Genomic DNA, 16927 nt, shown 5'->3' on the forward strand with positions numbered 1-16927 from the left:
CCTCCAGCAGGATGGGATCTGGTTTTGCATCCCCTTCCCAAACCTACATCACAGGACCAGGAAGAGTTGTGGGGCATGGTGGCCCCAGTAAAGGTCTTCAGGGTGAGACAAGGCAGACATCAGACATGCTCATCCTACTCCTCCACCTCCCCAGATCCCAGCAAATAACCCTCATCTATGGCAAATGCTGCCAGATGTGACCCTAGGTCTGAATTTACCACAAGGCAGAGCAGTGATTAAACAGGGACACAGGATGGTGGGGAACAACAACAACAACAAAATCTTTTATGTTTTGTTAAATTCAGCAATTTACAAGGCTGGAATAATTAGTGGTTTAAAATGTTTTGACACAAGCAGCCCCAATAATCATGATAAATCATATCAGGCATATGCCCAGATCCTTGAAGTGACAGATGACAAACAGAGCAGTGACAAGATGCTCCATCATGCAGGGAATCATTGAGTTAATGGAAGAATTATTGCTTCTGAAATCCACTCCACTCCTATTGTGGGGAACATTCCAATTTATCAAAGCCAAATGAACATTAATTGCTGCAGCCTGGTAAGTTTTCGAGCTGCTGTGACCTTCATTGAATTTTAATCCAAAACAGATAAGATTTACTTCCACACAAGAGGAAATAATACAATTAAACCCAAATGACAGCTAAGATTATGGGGAAAAAACACAACAGGCATAATGACAAAAATATTGATTCTTTTCTACTTGACACTGCACACACACAAAAAAGGTAAATAAATAAAGTCTAGTATTTGCATATTTGTTTTATCCCCTTCCTCTCTTCTTTTCACTTGGAAGACAAATTTCAGATGCTCAAGCCAAGAGGAAAGGGGTGGCAGACAGTAATGGAGACTGAATTCCCTTTAACTGCACTAATTAATGTTATGTCTCATTGGGGAGAGATTAAGAAAAAACAGTGAGGAAAGTAAAAAAAAAATTATTATTTTGCTGTTAAAGATGGCCTTGAACTGGGGAAGGGAGGTATGAAGAGGGTCATGGTCAGCCAGTGTCCAGGGCTTTCACAGGGTCAGATGGTGGATCCAGGGACACAGACACTGGCAGCCCTTTTCCTGGAAGCAAACCCACCCCAAAGCCACACACCAGGAGCCAAAATCACTGGGAGAAGCAATAAAATCAGGATTTACACAGACCCCCAGAGCTCCCATGCAACCCAGAGGGGGTCTTGCCCTTAGAGGCAGAGCAGGAACAACCAGCAAAGTCACAAACATCTCCAGAAATCCAAAATCACATTCCTGCCAGAAGCTCAGGAGATGTCTCACTGCCCAGTAAAGCTTTGCCTGAGATTCTCCAAACCTTCCCTATCTTTCTGTAACTCAGCAGGAAGATGAGGAGACAGTGTAAAAGTGTTAGAGCCACCCAGAGATGGAAGGAAACACTTCCCCACATCTCCTCCTGTCCCCTGGCAGGAGATGCTGATGATGAACAGGGCTTGCAGCCCCAAAATGCCACTGCAGTGCTGGGCTGGCTGGAACTCCTCCTGCCTTGTGGGAAGGGGTTTAGACTATAGAGAGCACATGGGAGACATCAGGTTTTATGGCACAGAGCAGAAGAAAGGGTGTTTGAGGAGCTGGAAATGAGGACATGGGGATGTCCAGCTGCATCTGGAGGCAGGAGAAGGGATGCAGATGTGGCAGGAGAGGGTCACCACACAGCCCCCCATGCCAGGATCTTGGGGCTGCAGCCTGGCAGGGCTGGGGAAAGGGAGGCAGGAGGGTTCTAGTGATAAGGGCTCCCTGGTGGTTTAGCTTGGACCAAGGGGGAAAGTAAAAGCTTGGGAAAACAGCCTGGATGGAGCTTCACCCAAGAAACAGGGACATTCACCCTCATTTTACCTTAGCTACAGAACTCCATGTGGTCTTGAGGAGGAAGAACTCCCACCAAAACACATTTATCTTCTGCTACTAACTTAAAACTTGGCTCAACTTCACTCAAAAAGTCTATGATTCTTAGGGAAAAAAAAAAAAAAAAAAAGACCAGGCAAAGTTTCAAGTCTGTGCTGCAATCCTAACCCAGGGAAGAAACAGCCAGAGCCCTCTGCTTCCCCAGGGACACTTGTGCAGCCCAGATTCCATCCGAGATCCACATCACTGCTGGGGCTTAAGCTCCCACTGAGAGAGGTATCCAGATCTACAAGGAATGCAGAATTCTGGATATCCTGTGCAGGAAGAGCTCTCCTGTCTCCTTCCTGCTTTTGCAGAGGGGCAGGAGAGGCTCAGAGCATGAGTTAAGTCTCGCAACAAAGCCAGGGGTGTTACTGTGTTATTGGCTTCAGTGAGATGTGGCAGAGCACATCTTCACCAGCTAACCCAGGATTAGATTGCAAAAACATTTATTCTGCAATATGCACAGAGATGCTTCCAGCTCCATCCCATCAGCATCACTGCTCCTGCACTCTGAGGCACAGCAAGTGCAGGCTTTGGACAGGAATTTCTCAAAGAAACTCATTTCTTTCTCCAAAGCATCAAATCATTACAATCATCAGGTTGTTTTCTTTGAAAGATCAGTTTCAGCAAGGTCTGAGGACTGAATCTTTTTCTCTCTCCCTGCTAAAGAAAATCTGCAGTAATCCTGAGGCTCCAGTGTCCTGTTCCCCCCACCAGCCTCTGATCCAAGGTGTGGGTTTGCTCACAGTAGCCAAGCATCCCCACACTCACACCAGGGACAGGGATTTTCACCCTCCAGACTGCAGTTTTCCTGTCTTCACTCTTTTCTCTATCCCTCACTTATTTTTCAGGCAACCACCTCATAAGACACTGAAAGAAGCATTTAAAAAGCAACAGAGCACATACCTAGTATGTTAAAAAAAGGTCACACAAACACCTGAGATGGAGATATTCAAAGCATTTGGATCACATTTTTACTTTTAGCTCAGGCTTGTCCTTTGCAAGAGGAGGATATCACACTACAGTCCATACCTGCTCACTCAGTAGAATTCAGTTTCAGAGAGCTTCAAGAAGAAATGATCAGACCCAAAATCTTATCTTTGTGCATGTCCAGACCAAGGAGAAAAAACTTCTCACACCTCACCCATTGCCAGCAGAGGCAGGAGTAACCACAGCCCTCCTCCCAACAGCTTTTTCCCTATTCTGTTTTATTTTACTTCATTTTCTTAAAAACCAAGCAGTCTTCTTTCATCCAAACACCAACCTTCTTTTCAACCAAACACAGCTCTCCCTCTCTCAAAACCCAACCAAGAATGGATGTAGACATTTGAAAACCACATTCCTTATCCCCACCCTCCCAATTGTTGTCCAGTTGGCAGCTTTGACTCACCATGACTGAGATATGAAGAATGTGCATCTGCTCCTCCACTATCTCTGAAGGCTCCTGGAGGCTTGGGGGGGTGGCCTGGGAGAGCTGCTCCGTGCTGCTCATGGAGACGTGGAAATAGAGGGTGCCATTCTCCAGCCACTGCTGCTTCCAGTGCACCAGTGAAATGTCAGCCACAGTCCCCGACATCTCTGCAGGGACAAAACATACACCCGAGGGTCAGTTCTCTCCAGGAGCCTAAAAAGCAATATTCTTAGCAGCCCCAGAAATCAGGATTTTAGAGTCTCAGCCCTACCTAGTGCTGCTTCTGCTCCACAGGATGAGCTTGAGCTGTTTGGCCTCAGTTTGCCATCTCCCCCATACATGAACACTAACAGATTTCTTCCTTGATAAAAACAAGGGGCTACAAAGTGTCTTGGGATTTCTAGACTGGGAAAGCAACAACAACCCATAGCACAAGGTGCTTTTAGCCTCCCATAGCCCTTCCAGAAAAAAGGCTGGAAGAAACCCCTGCAGGTCTGCAGCCAAACCCTGGAGAGATTTGCTGCTCAGCAGGACACTTGGTGCCAAGCAAACCAGCAGTACCTGCTGTGCTGGCATCTACAACAGAAACCTTCTTCCAGGTAGCACTACAGCTGTGTTCAACTGGGACATTCCCAACACAAACTGATGAGCACCAGAAAGAAGAGAAAACCACCAGGTTTGAAACAAATCTATTGATCTTGGGGCTGCATGCCTGTTGGTCTTCTGCAGCCTTCTGTTGTTCTACATCCCACCCCATCTTGATTTGCAGCATTAAGCACCCTGGGAGATGGGATTCTAGCATCCTGGCACACCCATCCACTGTGCCAGCTTCCCCTCATTCAGACCACCACTTCTGACACATCCTACAACAACCCCAGAACCGTGTAACAAAAAGCCAGTTCCAGATCCACAGTCTCCAGCAAAGTGGGGGTGCCAGCAACCTCCGAGGCTCAGCTGCAGCTCCTGGCTTGGGCAGGCAGCAGCAGACACAGGCAGGAGTGCTGACAGCTCCACAGCTGCCTGACAAGTTTTAAAGGGTTTTCTGCAAAGAACCAATTTGGCAGTTTAGCAGCTGAATCAAAATAAAAAATTAAAAAAAAAAACATACTAGTGCAAAATGAGCCAAAATATTTCTCCTTTCACCACTGCTTTCTTGCTGTTTGTTTTTCCATTTGCAATATAGGCAATGGGAAGCAAATCGGGTCCTCTTAATCACCAGGCCCACAGCTTCAGCAGTCACCTGCTTTGTGTGAGAATCAAAATTCCATTCCCTCCCATTTGGGAATAACAACAGGCTATAGCAGACTGTGACCTGCCCTCTGTACAGTGTGTCTGCTTCAGAAATGCTGACAGCATCAGTTCAGGTTCCCCTGGAACCATGGTGGGAATGGAGATGAGGGCCTCCTCCTGCTCCACAGCCTGACCTCAGGGGTCATCAGAGGGGACAGGGTTTGTTCCCCTGTGGGCAAAATGGCCAGGAAACACTGGTGGAATTTTGCATTTCATCTTGGACCCAGCTGGGCAAAAGCACATTCAGTTCCAGTTCTTCCAGTGGAGATGAAGGAATGAACAAACCCAGCTGAGGCTGTCCTAGAGTCACTCACACCTCTCAGGACAAGATGCTTCCAAGTCACTTGGGTGCTGGCTCACAGGCAGCCACAGATGCTACAAGACCAGGCATTTCTACAGACCCACAAACCAAACCAGCCAAACAACCCTTTCAGTCCCTCAGGACCAAATTTTCTTACCCCTGAAATCAATACATTTCCCAGCAGCAAGCTCCTGGCTTCCTGGTGTGGATTAACACAGACCCAGCCACTCCCTGCTCCCAGACAGGTCCTCATCCCACCCCTGGTCCTACAGAAACCTTCCTCACTGCACAGCCCAGCTGAGGACAGGGACAAGGTCACCCCATCACCACCAACTCCTTGATTCAGCACCTCACTAAGTACACCGGGAACATTCCAGAGGCAGCCACACTGTCACCTGTATCTAATCAAAGGGCTGTGCTCGTTATCCCTGCATCACTTGCAGAGCACCCATCCTCATTCCCATCTCTGGGCACATCTGACCACTCAAAAACTAAATACCCCCTGCCCATGCATGGGATCCATCGAGAGCCCCCATGAGCATTTTGGAGGGGACTTGTGAACTCTTTGTCACTGCAGTGAGGTCACTCCTAATAATCCCTTCTCTCCTTTAATATAAAGAGCAGTTTGCTGGAGCAAACCAGTAGCAAGAGGAGTTGCTTGCACTCTTTAACCTGTGATTAAACCCAGCCCTGCAGCTCACCCTGCAGGAGAGTGGCCTGGGCAAGACCTGAGAATATAATGAGAGTTTTTTCTCCACAGAGGCTAAAGCAGAAAGTTTCTTGTAGTGGTAAAAGAGCAAAACAAGAGGAACATCAGGGCTGCTTAATTGCAGCCTTCCTAACAATACTTCAAAGGTCTGTACAGAAAAGCACCTCCTGGTGTAGTTAAAATTGCAACAAATGGTACTTTAGGAGCAACAACAGTAAATCAGACTGGGGACAGATCACAATCTCTTCCTCAGAAGCAAAGGGGCCATGGGACAGCACAGAAGCATCAAGAGACAGGAACTTATACACAGTAATCTTAATTCTGTTCAGAGGAAGTCACCCATAGGTGAGGATCATCTCCAGCATTACGAACTAATCACACACATCCCTGCACCTTTCCAAGAGAGCTCAGGAAAAGGAGGTTGTATCTCCCAGACCACCCACACCTGATCAGGGTGCTACCAGGACCCCACTGCTATGGCTGCATCAGCCCCAAAGACTGCATCACCTTAGGGAAGCAGCAAAAGAATCTCCAAAAGCAATCTTTCTCCATTTTATTTTTTTTTTCCCTTCAGCACACATTTTTGCACGGGACATTTCAAAAGATCAGAGAGAACATTTCTGGGATGTAGGCAATTTCTTTGGATTCTAGCCTAGACTGGAGATAAGCCTGTTTCATTTTCAAAAGGTCTCTTCCGAAAGTAGAAACTTCAATTTAACATTCATTTCACAATTTTAAGCAAACGCAGCAGTGAGGCAATTTCTGTCGAGAGCTGAACTTGCCAAGCCTGGGTACCATTTACACCCTGGTTATAAATACCTGTGTGTTCTCCAACCCTGCAGCTCGTGTTGCAGGAATCCTGCATTCCTAAGCCAGGCATTGCTAAGACATCACGAGCCTTCAATCAAAGAAAGAAAATACTTTTCAAGCCCTTTTAGCTGCCGAATCCCTCAATATCCAAACACAGGAAAAGTTTCTTGGCCTCAGATGCTGGCCATAAATATTCCAGTGCCTGTGTTTGACTGGACAGGGGTTGTCACTCCACTATCTACACAGTCCTTAGAGCAGTGATAGCCCTGCCATCAGAGGATGCAACACTCTGGAGGAAGATTGCCTCTTAGCAGAGCTTTCAAATGCTTTTGGAACAAATTAAGGGCACTCCCGGCATGGAAACAGAATGAGGTGCAGTTAAGGTTTTAAATGGGCAGCAATGCAAAAGCACTCGTAGTCAATAGTTATTTTAAAACTCAGCCCCTAACAGACAGGGAGAGCTCGGCCAGGGTTCAAACACAGCTTTGGGGGTAAAAGACCGAGTAAAACAGCCAAACAGACCATGAAACATCTGCCGTGCCATCTTCTTACCTTACTGCACTCCAGAGACCGCAGAGAAATAATGATGATGATGATGAGGGTCCCCCATTCCCCCAGCAGCCAGCCAGACCCCGTCTCCCCGCCAAAGCCCACGGTCCTGTTTCTCCAGAGCAGAGAGCCCAAAGAGCCCTCAGCACAAGAACAGAAATAAATAAGTCTTCCCCAGCCTCACCTGCTCTTAACTACACACACCTGCTCTTCATCTCCCATCATGATGCTCAGCTGAGCCCAGGAACAGCGCTGCCTCCCCCCATGCCTCCCCATCCTCCCACCCAACCATGTGCTGAGGTCAAACAAAGGGCATACAAAGAACTTTCTCCTTTTTTTTTTTTTTTTTTTTTTTTCCCTTTTTCTGGTACTTTCTGGGTACTAGAAAACCACAATTTCTGTATTTTCCTTGGAAATCAAATAAGTGATCCAAACAAAACTCTTCTCAGGGCTCAGCCCCTGACCCTGAGCTAGTGTCCATCAGAGAAGGTCAAGGTCAGGAGAGGCAGGGACAGCAGCAACCACAGCAAAATCCCTTCCAACTCATTCTCTAATTCCATTTTTTCCCTTCCCCGTCGCTACAACCCTTACATATAAACATTTCATTGAAGTCTTCAACTCGTATTACAATCAAACTTTAAAGCAAAAGGGCCTAAATGCATTTGGTTGGGAACCAAGACGATTCCCATAAAAGCAGATTATGCTGACATGATGAATATGAAATGAAACAGCAGATATTTAAGCTGGAGGATTGTTACTCAGTGCCTTCAGGCTCCTGGATGCCCTACCCACCTCCTGCCTCTCCCAGCCTGTGTTATGGAAGGCAGAGAGAAGGCAGAGAGAGCCTTTTCCCCTTTGCCTGCTCCAAGGCAGGCTGCCAGGCTTCAACTATTCACTACTCCCCCCCTCCCAACCTCCCCCAACCTTATGCAATGCTTCAACATTCATCAGTTATTCGGGAGGTTGCAGCCCTGCCTTGTCTGTCACAGAGTTTTACAAAGCCTGTTTTGTGTATAATTGGCTTGTTCGTGCTAATCTGCAATGATTATTGTGGTTTTTATTTAATTCTTCAAGGTCATTATTAAAATAAGCCATTTTACTGATAGCAGTTCATCCCCTCCATGGTTCCCCACCCCCCAGATCACCAAACCCTCCTTCTGCTTCCTGCTGGGAGCCTGGGACCTGCTGGACATGTTCTTACCAAGGACCAAATCCTTGGTGTGACGTGTGGGAAGCCTGTGAGTAATTTCCATGTATGGATCCAGGCTCCTCCTGCCTTCTTCCTCACCACCTGCTTCATCCCAGCAGGATCTGCACCCAGCAGCCAGACTTCATCAGCTCACCTGCACAACTCAGCATCTTAATCTGTTGGCAGGGGGAAAGCTGGAGATCTGTTCAGTGATTATATTTCCTTTTACAGCAGGCTCAGAAACATGATCCCACCTTGTACAAAAAGCCAGCACTGTCCACTGTGTCCTCATCTTCTACCCCGTGTGTCACCCCTAATCCTCCAAGCCCACTTCTCCTGCTATTAGTCCAGGGGCTCTCCTGAGTTAATATTCTCCAGAGGCACCAACCTCTGATGAAGTGTTAGTTTATAGATTCTTCAGTGCTAGCTACCACTTATGCTAATAAACCAAATTTATGCAGAAAGTCATAAACACAGAGCTCTCCCCAGTGCCCTTGCCAGCACAGGATTGCTCCCTGCAGAATAGATTATCACTCTCTGTACAGACTAGCTCCAAAACAACTCTAGTAATGGGGCTTCCCCCATGCTCCCCAGGGAACTATTCTGCATTCAAACAGGCCCTATCAGTTCTAAGGGTTTGGGTCTTTTGGTGTCAGTGTGGTGGGTTTTTTTATCCGAGTCATTAGTCCGCTTCATTATTATTTTTTTTTCCCCCTTCCCCTCTGCTCATTTTTAGCATGTTCCTTTCCTTTTACATCTACTCCCCCCACAGTACTCCCTTGGGCAACACACAAACGCAGCTGCAGCTCGTAAAGAGTAATAGAGAAGCTCAGAAGTTTAAGAAAGGAAAAAAAAAAAAAAAAAAAAAAAGATGACAAGCTCTCTCTGATCAGCCCTTTTCAAAGCCCCTGTCTGTGAGGAACACAGAGCTGCACCTGCAGGGCATTTCAGAGGTGGCTTCAGTGCTGTGCATGTCTGTTGGGACACAGTGAATGTCCAGGGATGGTCTGGATGGAGGAGGGCTTCAGGGAGCCTTGGGGGCTCCATGGGGCAGCCCACCAACCCTGGGCAGGCTGAGGGGCTCTCTCTCCCTCTCGTTTGCTCTGCCAGCAGCATCACATGTCTGATATTGGACAGGCAAAAAGTCAGGTCTTTCAGGGAAAGTGGGTTTGGCTGGTTTTAGGGTTTTCTTGGACTATCTGGAAGAGGAAGGCAGGTTTTGTGTGTGCTCCTGGGACTGGCCACCTCACAGGCACCATAAATGTGCTAAGAGCTGAGATGCCATGGAAGGATCACTGACAGTAAGAGCAACGTGGCTGGAAGTGAGGGCTGATCTCAAGCTCAATGGGAACCCAAAAATGAGAAAGCCTCCTCTCCCCACCACCAGCCTGGAGAAGCACATTCCAGTGAGCTATTAGAGCCATTCCACTGCACCAGCTCTCCCAAGGGTGGCCCATGGTCTCTGCCTGGCTTCAGCAGGCATTAACCCCAACCCTTAAACATCCCTACCCAACCCTCCAACTCAGCTCCAACACTTCTGTACAATGTTCACAAGAGAATATTTTAGGTAGATGTAATTATTGTGAAATGCAGCAAGAGGTCAGCAGACTGCATCATCACACAGATGATCCAGGAGATGAGACAGGATGAGCAGGGAAACCAGAGACAGCAACACAGCCCCTGGAAACACTCTGAGACAACTGGAGGATTGGGAGCTCCCAGTGCAGCTCTCACTCCTGGCTCTGGAGACCTCTGTACTATCCCCACATCCCTTCAGCTTTCCTAATCACAGGGTTTAGGGATAGTGAGCAGACACTGATTTTCCTGTGCTGCCTGCAGACCACAATCTGCAACCATGCACCTTACAGAAGCTGCAGCTGCTCTGATTGCAGTTCAGTCTCCAGTACATTCCTCTTGTTTATAATGCCAGGCATTATAAACGTGGCAGCGTGGCACCTTGGGTGCTCTAAAATTATTATAGGGACCTTTTGACTTTCAGTTCCCTTCCATGCAATTCCATTTTCATTTGTCAGCAGAGATTCCCACTGACCAGCAGTGGGAAGCCAACCCCACACAGGGAGATGGTGCTACTGCACATGGAGCCAATCCCATGGAAATTACTCACACTGCTCTACACAACGTGTGATCTGGGTTTGAATGAGGCACATGAGGTCTAGAAGAACAGCTGGAAGAGAGCTCCTGGGTGCAGCTTCCTCAGAAAGATGAGACATCCAGGCTTGGAGCAGCACTAGGAGCTCAGCTGCAGCCTCTCTCCAGTGCCACCCACCTGGCCTGTGCAGCCTTCATCCAAAATAAGGTGAAAGAATGTGACTTGAAGCACCAGACATCTCCTTGTTACAGGAGAAAGAGCTGCTGGTCCACGAGACTGCTGCTGTACAGATGCATGAGGAATGCTGCAAGTCTTCTGTTCCCCATCTACCCCAGATCCTCAAAACCAACAAGAGACAGAGCTGATAAATGATAGAAAAAGACTATTTCAAATTCACAAGTACCAGGTTTTCATGGTCCAAGTATTAATCCTTGTTAAAGAATTAATGTCCTTAATAGTGAGGTGTGTCTGTGGTTATGGGCATACAACACTGCCAGCCCTGGCCTGGTGCTGTTTTCAGGATGGATTAAATGAGACAGGTTTTGATGAAGACATTAGGGATGTCCTGGCTTGAGAATTTCAGGAACGTTCATGGGACCAGCAGCTCTGCTACATCAGAACAGGGAACTCTGCTCAGCCCTGAGTCCTCCAAGGACCCAACCTGCCCCACTCCAGGTGCAAGCCTGCACCTACAGCCACATGGGACATCCCTCCATCCCTGCCCCAGTCCTCCCTATGACTCCAGCACATCTGAAAAACCTAACTTGGCTCCTGCACGACCACTACAGGCATTAGAGGGTCTATTTCTACTACACATCCAAGGCAACAACCTTTGAAAGCCTTCAGCAGCCAGACAGGCAAAAAAAAATAAAAAATCCCTATTTAATCCTCAAGCCCAGACACAGCTCAGCTAAGCCGAGGTGCTGGTGCTTGGAGTGCCATCGTCTGCTGCAGCAGATGACTGCCTGCACAGTGACACCAGAGCTTTGCTTGGAGCCTGAATGGATCTGAAGTGTCTAATAACACAGCCAGAGAGACTACTGAGCAAGAACTGTTGTGTGTGATAACCACTCGCTTGATTTTTCACAGCAGTGAGGGGAGCATGAGGGAGGCAGCCAGGCAGGCACAGCCCTGGGCATCACCTGTCTCCTGGAGATGGGCTTGGGTGGGTTCTTCTGATACTTTATTCCAAGTCCCACAGCAAAAGAGCAAAGGTGCTCAGCTAGCCCCAGCCTGCCTCCATCTCTCCTGGTTTCTTTGCCTTGACAAGGCATTTGCCAGTGAGGCTGGGGTGGTGATGCCCTTTTCCAGGATGGCAGCAGCTCCTCAGATGCAGACAGCATGGCAGCAGAGCAGCCCCAGGAGTCAATATGGCATTAAATAAATCTTGTGCAAAAAGAAAACATTAAATCTTTGGAAAACTACCCAAATGTCCTCTTCCCTGTGCAGGTGACAGCAGTGACTGCAACTTTTTCTCTGGCTCTGAGTTTCTGCAGGAGGTGAGGGCTGGGAGCAGGGCAGAGAGGGGTGGGCACAGAGGGACAGATCTGTCACACAGACCAAGGGACAGGCCAGGCAGTGGGGATCACATGCCTCTTCCCTGCAAGCTGAAGAGCAACATGACCTATTCAAGTGTCTTAAAGAGCAGTGCAAAGCCAGGCAGAGTTCCCAGCAAAGCAGAGGGAGTGCTGCCTTCCTTTCACAGCATTCACGGCGTGCATCAGGGAGTGGGTGAGCAGCTCCAGCCTAGAGGGGTGAACATCACTCAGACCTTCAGTCAAACCAGCCAAGTGCTTTGTAGCCTCCATGCATTTTTAAATGTCTGTCTTTGGGAAACATGCCTCTTAAAATGGTAACGGAGCTTGATATCTCAGGGTGCTGCTCAGACTGTGGAGCAAAATAATTTTTCTAGCACAGTTCCTCCATGGACCTCTGCTTCCAGTAAGCACTGAGAGGTCCCAGAAGAAATTAGGGCACACATTAGGACAGGATGGGGAGGGAAGAAGAAAGCAGAGAAGGAGAGAGAAGGTCTTGGTGCTTTCTAGAGAGAAAAAGACTAAAGTGTTCCACCTCCTGAGAGCTGGACATATTTTTCCAAGGGAAGGAGCTAGCAGTGCAGAGGAGAGGAGCTGGCTGCTGGCTGGGCACTTCAGATCACTTCCTATCCCCTATCCCATTAGGAAAGGCTAATCCATGTTACTGTTACTAGGGGACCTGGTGCCCCCATCACTATCACACCATATCCCAAAGCAACATGGTGGTACCCTCATTTACTGTCCTAACAGCTGTCCTTAGGGAAAGCTGTGCAGCAGTTGCCCCAAACCAGACCCCTACACTGAGAAAGAAGAGTCAGGGAGCATTTCCACCCTTGATCAGCATACACAAAGGTCGTGGGAGGGAGGCAGAGGAGGATGAATCCTTGCAGCCTCATTAGAGGGAAAGAAACTGTTTCTGCAAATAATAATTGATTTCTAAATTTATCCCCTAATTAAATAGGTTCCCTGGATGAATTTGCATGCAGGCTGCAAGGTGATGATTTAGTGGCTGGCTTCCTGCAGGAACACATCAACACATGTTTGCAAATTGTCTCTCTCCCATATTCAAAGGTGGGGTGAGCACCTCCCCACACCAGCACACCCAGAGCAGATGGGTCCCTCCTGCCACCTGGGGCTTTCAGCAATCCAAGCCAGGTTTACCAGAGCCACACACAGAGGAGAAGGGCATTTGTCACCTGGCTTGTCACTGGTTCCTGTGCTCCAACCCAGCAGGGACTCTCCCATGGACCAGATCAGGGGACCCATCACAACCCCAGCCCCTGCCTAAGTGGGAGGCCAACTGGAGGATTTTTTTTGGCAGGCAGGAGTTGGCAAACTATGGCAAAACGGGAAATTCACAGCTAAACTGAGCACGTAGTAATGACAAGAATGAGAAACGTTATCTCCAAAACATGCTCTTGCTTCCTACATCAATTCCATGGCTGTTCTTGTCTCGTCGCTTGGATTTTTTCCTACAGACCCCATCAGCTAATAAACCCTCAAGAGACGGATCCTGGGATAAAACCAGGTTACAAGCTCTGCAAAAATTAAACACATTTATCACTCTTCTGTTGAGAGCTCCTTTTGGAAACCAGAGAGCCCTGATACTCTCAAGCAAGCATCAAAGGACTTTGGATGTGAGAACACCACGAAAAGGACACAGTGCTGAGCAGCCATGCAGTGTTCAAGCCCACAGTAATTAACTCCTGCTGTCCTGGACCATTAGGATGTGGCTATTGCCTGGCACTGGCTCAAAGCCCTCCTCTCCCCAGAAGAGAAGCACTTGCCTGCATCTCCTCACCATCTTCTGCATGTCAGCAGCAGCACCGCCCTTCACCTCCTCTTCCCTCCTGATTTGGGTGCTGGGAACACAGGTACACCCCCCCATGGGGCTCCAGCCCTATGGTACTGAGTCTCTGGGACCTGCAGAAGTAGATCTTCCCTCCTGATGCCCCTACACATTGGGATCCTGCTCCTGGGACATGCAGGAGCCCTCCGTTCAACCCTTGGCTCTGCAAATCACTTCAATGAAACAAAAGATCAAAATGATCAAGATCTCAGTGGCTATTCTGATGTTTCAAATCTTACCCTGGTCTGTGGTAATAAAAAAGCCCAAAACAAACCAGACAGTGTGTAAGTTTCCCCATGAAAGAGAGGAGAAAATAACTTCTCCACCTTTCCCTTCCAGAAACAGTGAATGTAGATGGCAATGAAAGGGTGAAAGACAAGCACCAAACACGACCCAGCCAAACCCATGACCATTTGCTGTCCCAGGATGCCTACAGCACACGTGGGCACCTACTGACCTAGACACATCCTCTTCTTCAAAGAAATGCCAGAAGATAGGATTTCCTCCTCCCCACACCCCAAAAAAGCATTCAAAACTGGAACATCTCCATGGTATTTTGGATTTCTCATCACTTCTGGATGAAAAGTACCTCATTAAGTGAGTTCTCAATCAAAAAATCACTACCACAGACGGAGCTCAGGCCCTAACCTACTTCTGCACTCAAAAATAAAAAATCCATTAGGTGGCTAAATACTTTAGGAGCTGCGTCCCTTCATCTCCCCGCTTTGGTTCTCCATCTGTAGCAGAGCATCCTCCTTTATAAATTGCCTCTGAGAGCCTCAGATCTCTTCTAAAAGAAAACAGTATTATTCACAGGATAGGAAAGAGATGCAAGAAAGCTAATTAGTCCTGGTACAGAGGAGTTTTGAACATACAGCATTTAAATGAAGCCTGATTTTTGGATCACAGTGCTAAAATCTTCACACTGCACCACTGGTTTTCTATTTCAGAGGTGCCTTTTTTGGTCACCTTGAGTATTCTTAAAGGTAAAGAAAATTCCTTTAGGTACCAAAGCAAATTCATAAGCTAGCTCTCCGTCACTTACAAACTTGAGCCCATTAAAACTCCATTAAAACCAGAGCAAGATGAGTCCTTGAGGCCCCATTCCCCAAGGATGTGTGAACATAAAGCAAGGAAAATGTGTGGTTATTAGAGTTTAGCTTTATTATTTTCATAAAACACACTGAAGATTGTGTTTATGATTCTGGAGAAAATAAAAGCCTCTCTCCAATTGTTAAAATAATGAGCACAAGATACTCCAGTGACTGCTAAACAATCAAACACTTTGGATTTGCACAGCACCCTCTACTCAGATTTCAGAAATGTCTGTATGACAGTGAAAACAATCCTGGATGGGTGAGGGATAAATCCAGCATCTCCCTCCATGGCCAAAAGAAGCAGCATAACCTACACTGTCCTTGCATGAGGCTAAATTACATGGACAGGAAGGCAACTGCCCAAAACCCATCACAAAATTGCTTAAAAGCCAGTTTTACTGGTTTTCAGTAACATCCCAGTTTCTGGAGGATCAAATCCCATTTGGAAGCCAGACTCGAACATGAGAATCATTTAAACACACTCAAAACCAAACAGAAAAGCAATCTTAATCTTAGCTGGTACTTTCTCTCTGACCTCAGCACAGATCACTCATGAAATCTCAACACAATATTCACACTTTGAGAAGGGTTTTTGCCTGCCCCACGTCCCTACCACTCTGAGGGTCTTCTGCACCCTCTGCATGAGGCATTTCTATTCATCACTGAATCCAGACAGACACACAGCATGGTCCAAGGAACCCAACAGCCTCTATCACTTCTTCTCCTCTACATCCAGCCTGGTGGAAGGACAAACCAAAGGGATTTTCTTCCCCCGCCTTTAAATCTTACAAACACCATGTGAAGTTATGAATTATTGAATGGAGCTGTCTCTTCAGCTTAGCACAATGATGATGGAAGGGAAATGTGGACCACAGGGGGGCCATGTTCCCCACATAGGAGCAGGGAAAGGAGCCAAGGGGCACGACCAAGCGGGATCCTTACCCAACTGCTTAGCATCTCTACTCATCCATCAGAGCATGACACCTGCCTGGTACCACTTGTCTGCTGGGGACTGAATTAACTTTGGAAGATGCTGAGGGAAAGAAATCTTTCACAGCAATGACCTGAGAGGAGAGGGAAGCTCCTCAGACATGGAACTCCCTCCGTATTCCTGCACCCCTACTTGAAAACCTGGGCTGCTCCAGGACCTGAGACCCTCTTGGCCAGGTCTGATGCTTGAACAGGACAGGTTGACTCAGCAGCAGCAGATCTTCTTTGGGGCTCCAGCAAAAGGGGACTGACCAGGGATGGAAAAAACCAGCAAGGGTGGAGATACTGAGAAGCTGTTGGCAGAGTCCAGCCTTCAGACAGTTTGACAGTTTGACAGAGGCTCTCTGAAAGGTTATTGCTGTCAGCTCTAAACCAACATATTTGTATGAGTTGTTTGGGCTTGTAATAAATATCAACTTCTAAAATTAATATTATTTTCCCATAATAGAGCCAAGTTAGATATAATTTTCCCATAGAGCCAGGTTAGATAGCAGATGTCTGAAAACTAAAAGAGCAGCCTAAAAAAAGGTTTCACTTCCATCCCTCCTCTTATCTACATGAATTTGAAGGCTCCTCAGAGACACAGGTCAGCTCTGGGCCAACTCTGCCCTGGCTGCATCTTATTCCAGAACTGGCCCAACATGCAAAAACACTTCCTGCTCCTCCACCTTGCTGATTAACAGTTTAGTTCTCAGAAGCACATAACAAGAATGAATTGACACTTAACTGATTTCAAAAAACCCCACCATACACACAGCCAGATCTTCATGCTGAGGCAGAACTGAGTTTCCAGCCTAACCCCACAGCCTCTGTGTGTTCTAGCCCATCAAATACACCCTAAAACTGATGAGAATAGAGCAGTTTCCGGGGCCTTTATATTCTGGGAAAACAAACAAACAAAAGAGGACATCACCAAAACCAACACACTACCCCAAAGAGACCTGAGCTTTATAAAAAAAAGCCCTTCTCTACCTGTAAAAAGCTGGGAATCCAGATTTTCTGCCAGAGTTCAGAGTTTTGCCACCCTGGCTGACCTCCATCATCCCATCACAACCTATCTTGCCACCTGCATTCAGGGTTAAGATCCTCATTTAAACAGCAATTAAAACCAGCGCCTTCAGAGAAACAGGTGGCACCCCTGCTAGGTCCAATCCTGCCCTTTGC

At 47.3% G+C, this 16927-nt stretch overlaps 1 protein-coding gene across 1 annotated transcript in view; it reads right to left on the reverse strand.

The window, feature by feature from the left end:
• Window positions 1–3499, reverse strand: part of ASTN2 (astrotactin 2) — a 269480-nt gene extending 265981 nt beyond the window's left edge. The window contains 1 exon segment of the mRNA XM_030461317.1: window positions 3314–3499. Within this exon segment, the coding sequence (XP_030317177.1) occupies window positions 3314–3499 (186 nt within the window).
• Between the last annotated feature and the right edge of the window lie 13428 nt (window positions 3500–16927).

The sequence above is a fragment of the Calypte anna genome, chromosome 17 (genome assembly GCF_003957555.1).
Source record: "Calypte anna isolate BGI_N300 chromosome 17, bCalAnn1_v1.p, whole genome shotgun sequence".
In the NCBI taxonomy this organism is placed as follows: domain Eukaryota; kingdom Metazoa; phylum Chordata; class Aves; order Apodiformes; family Trochilidae; genus Calypte; species Calypte anna.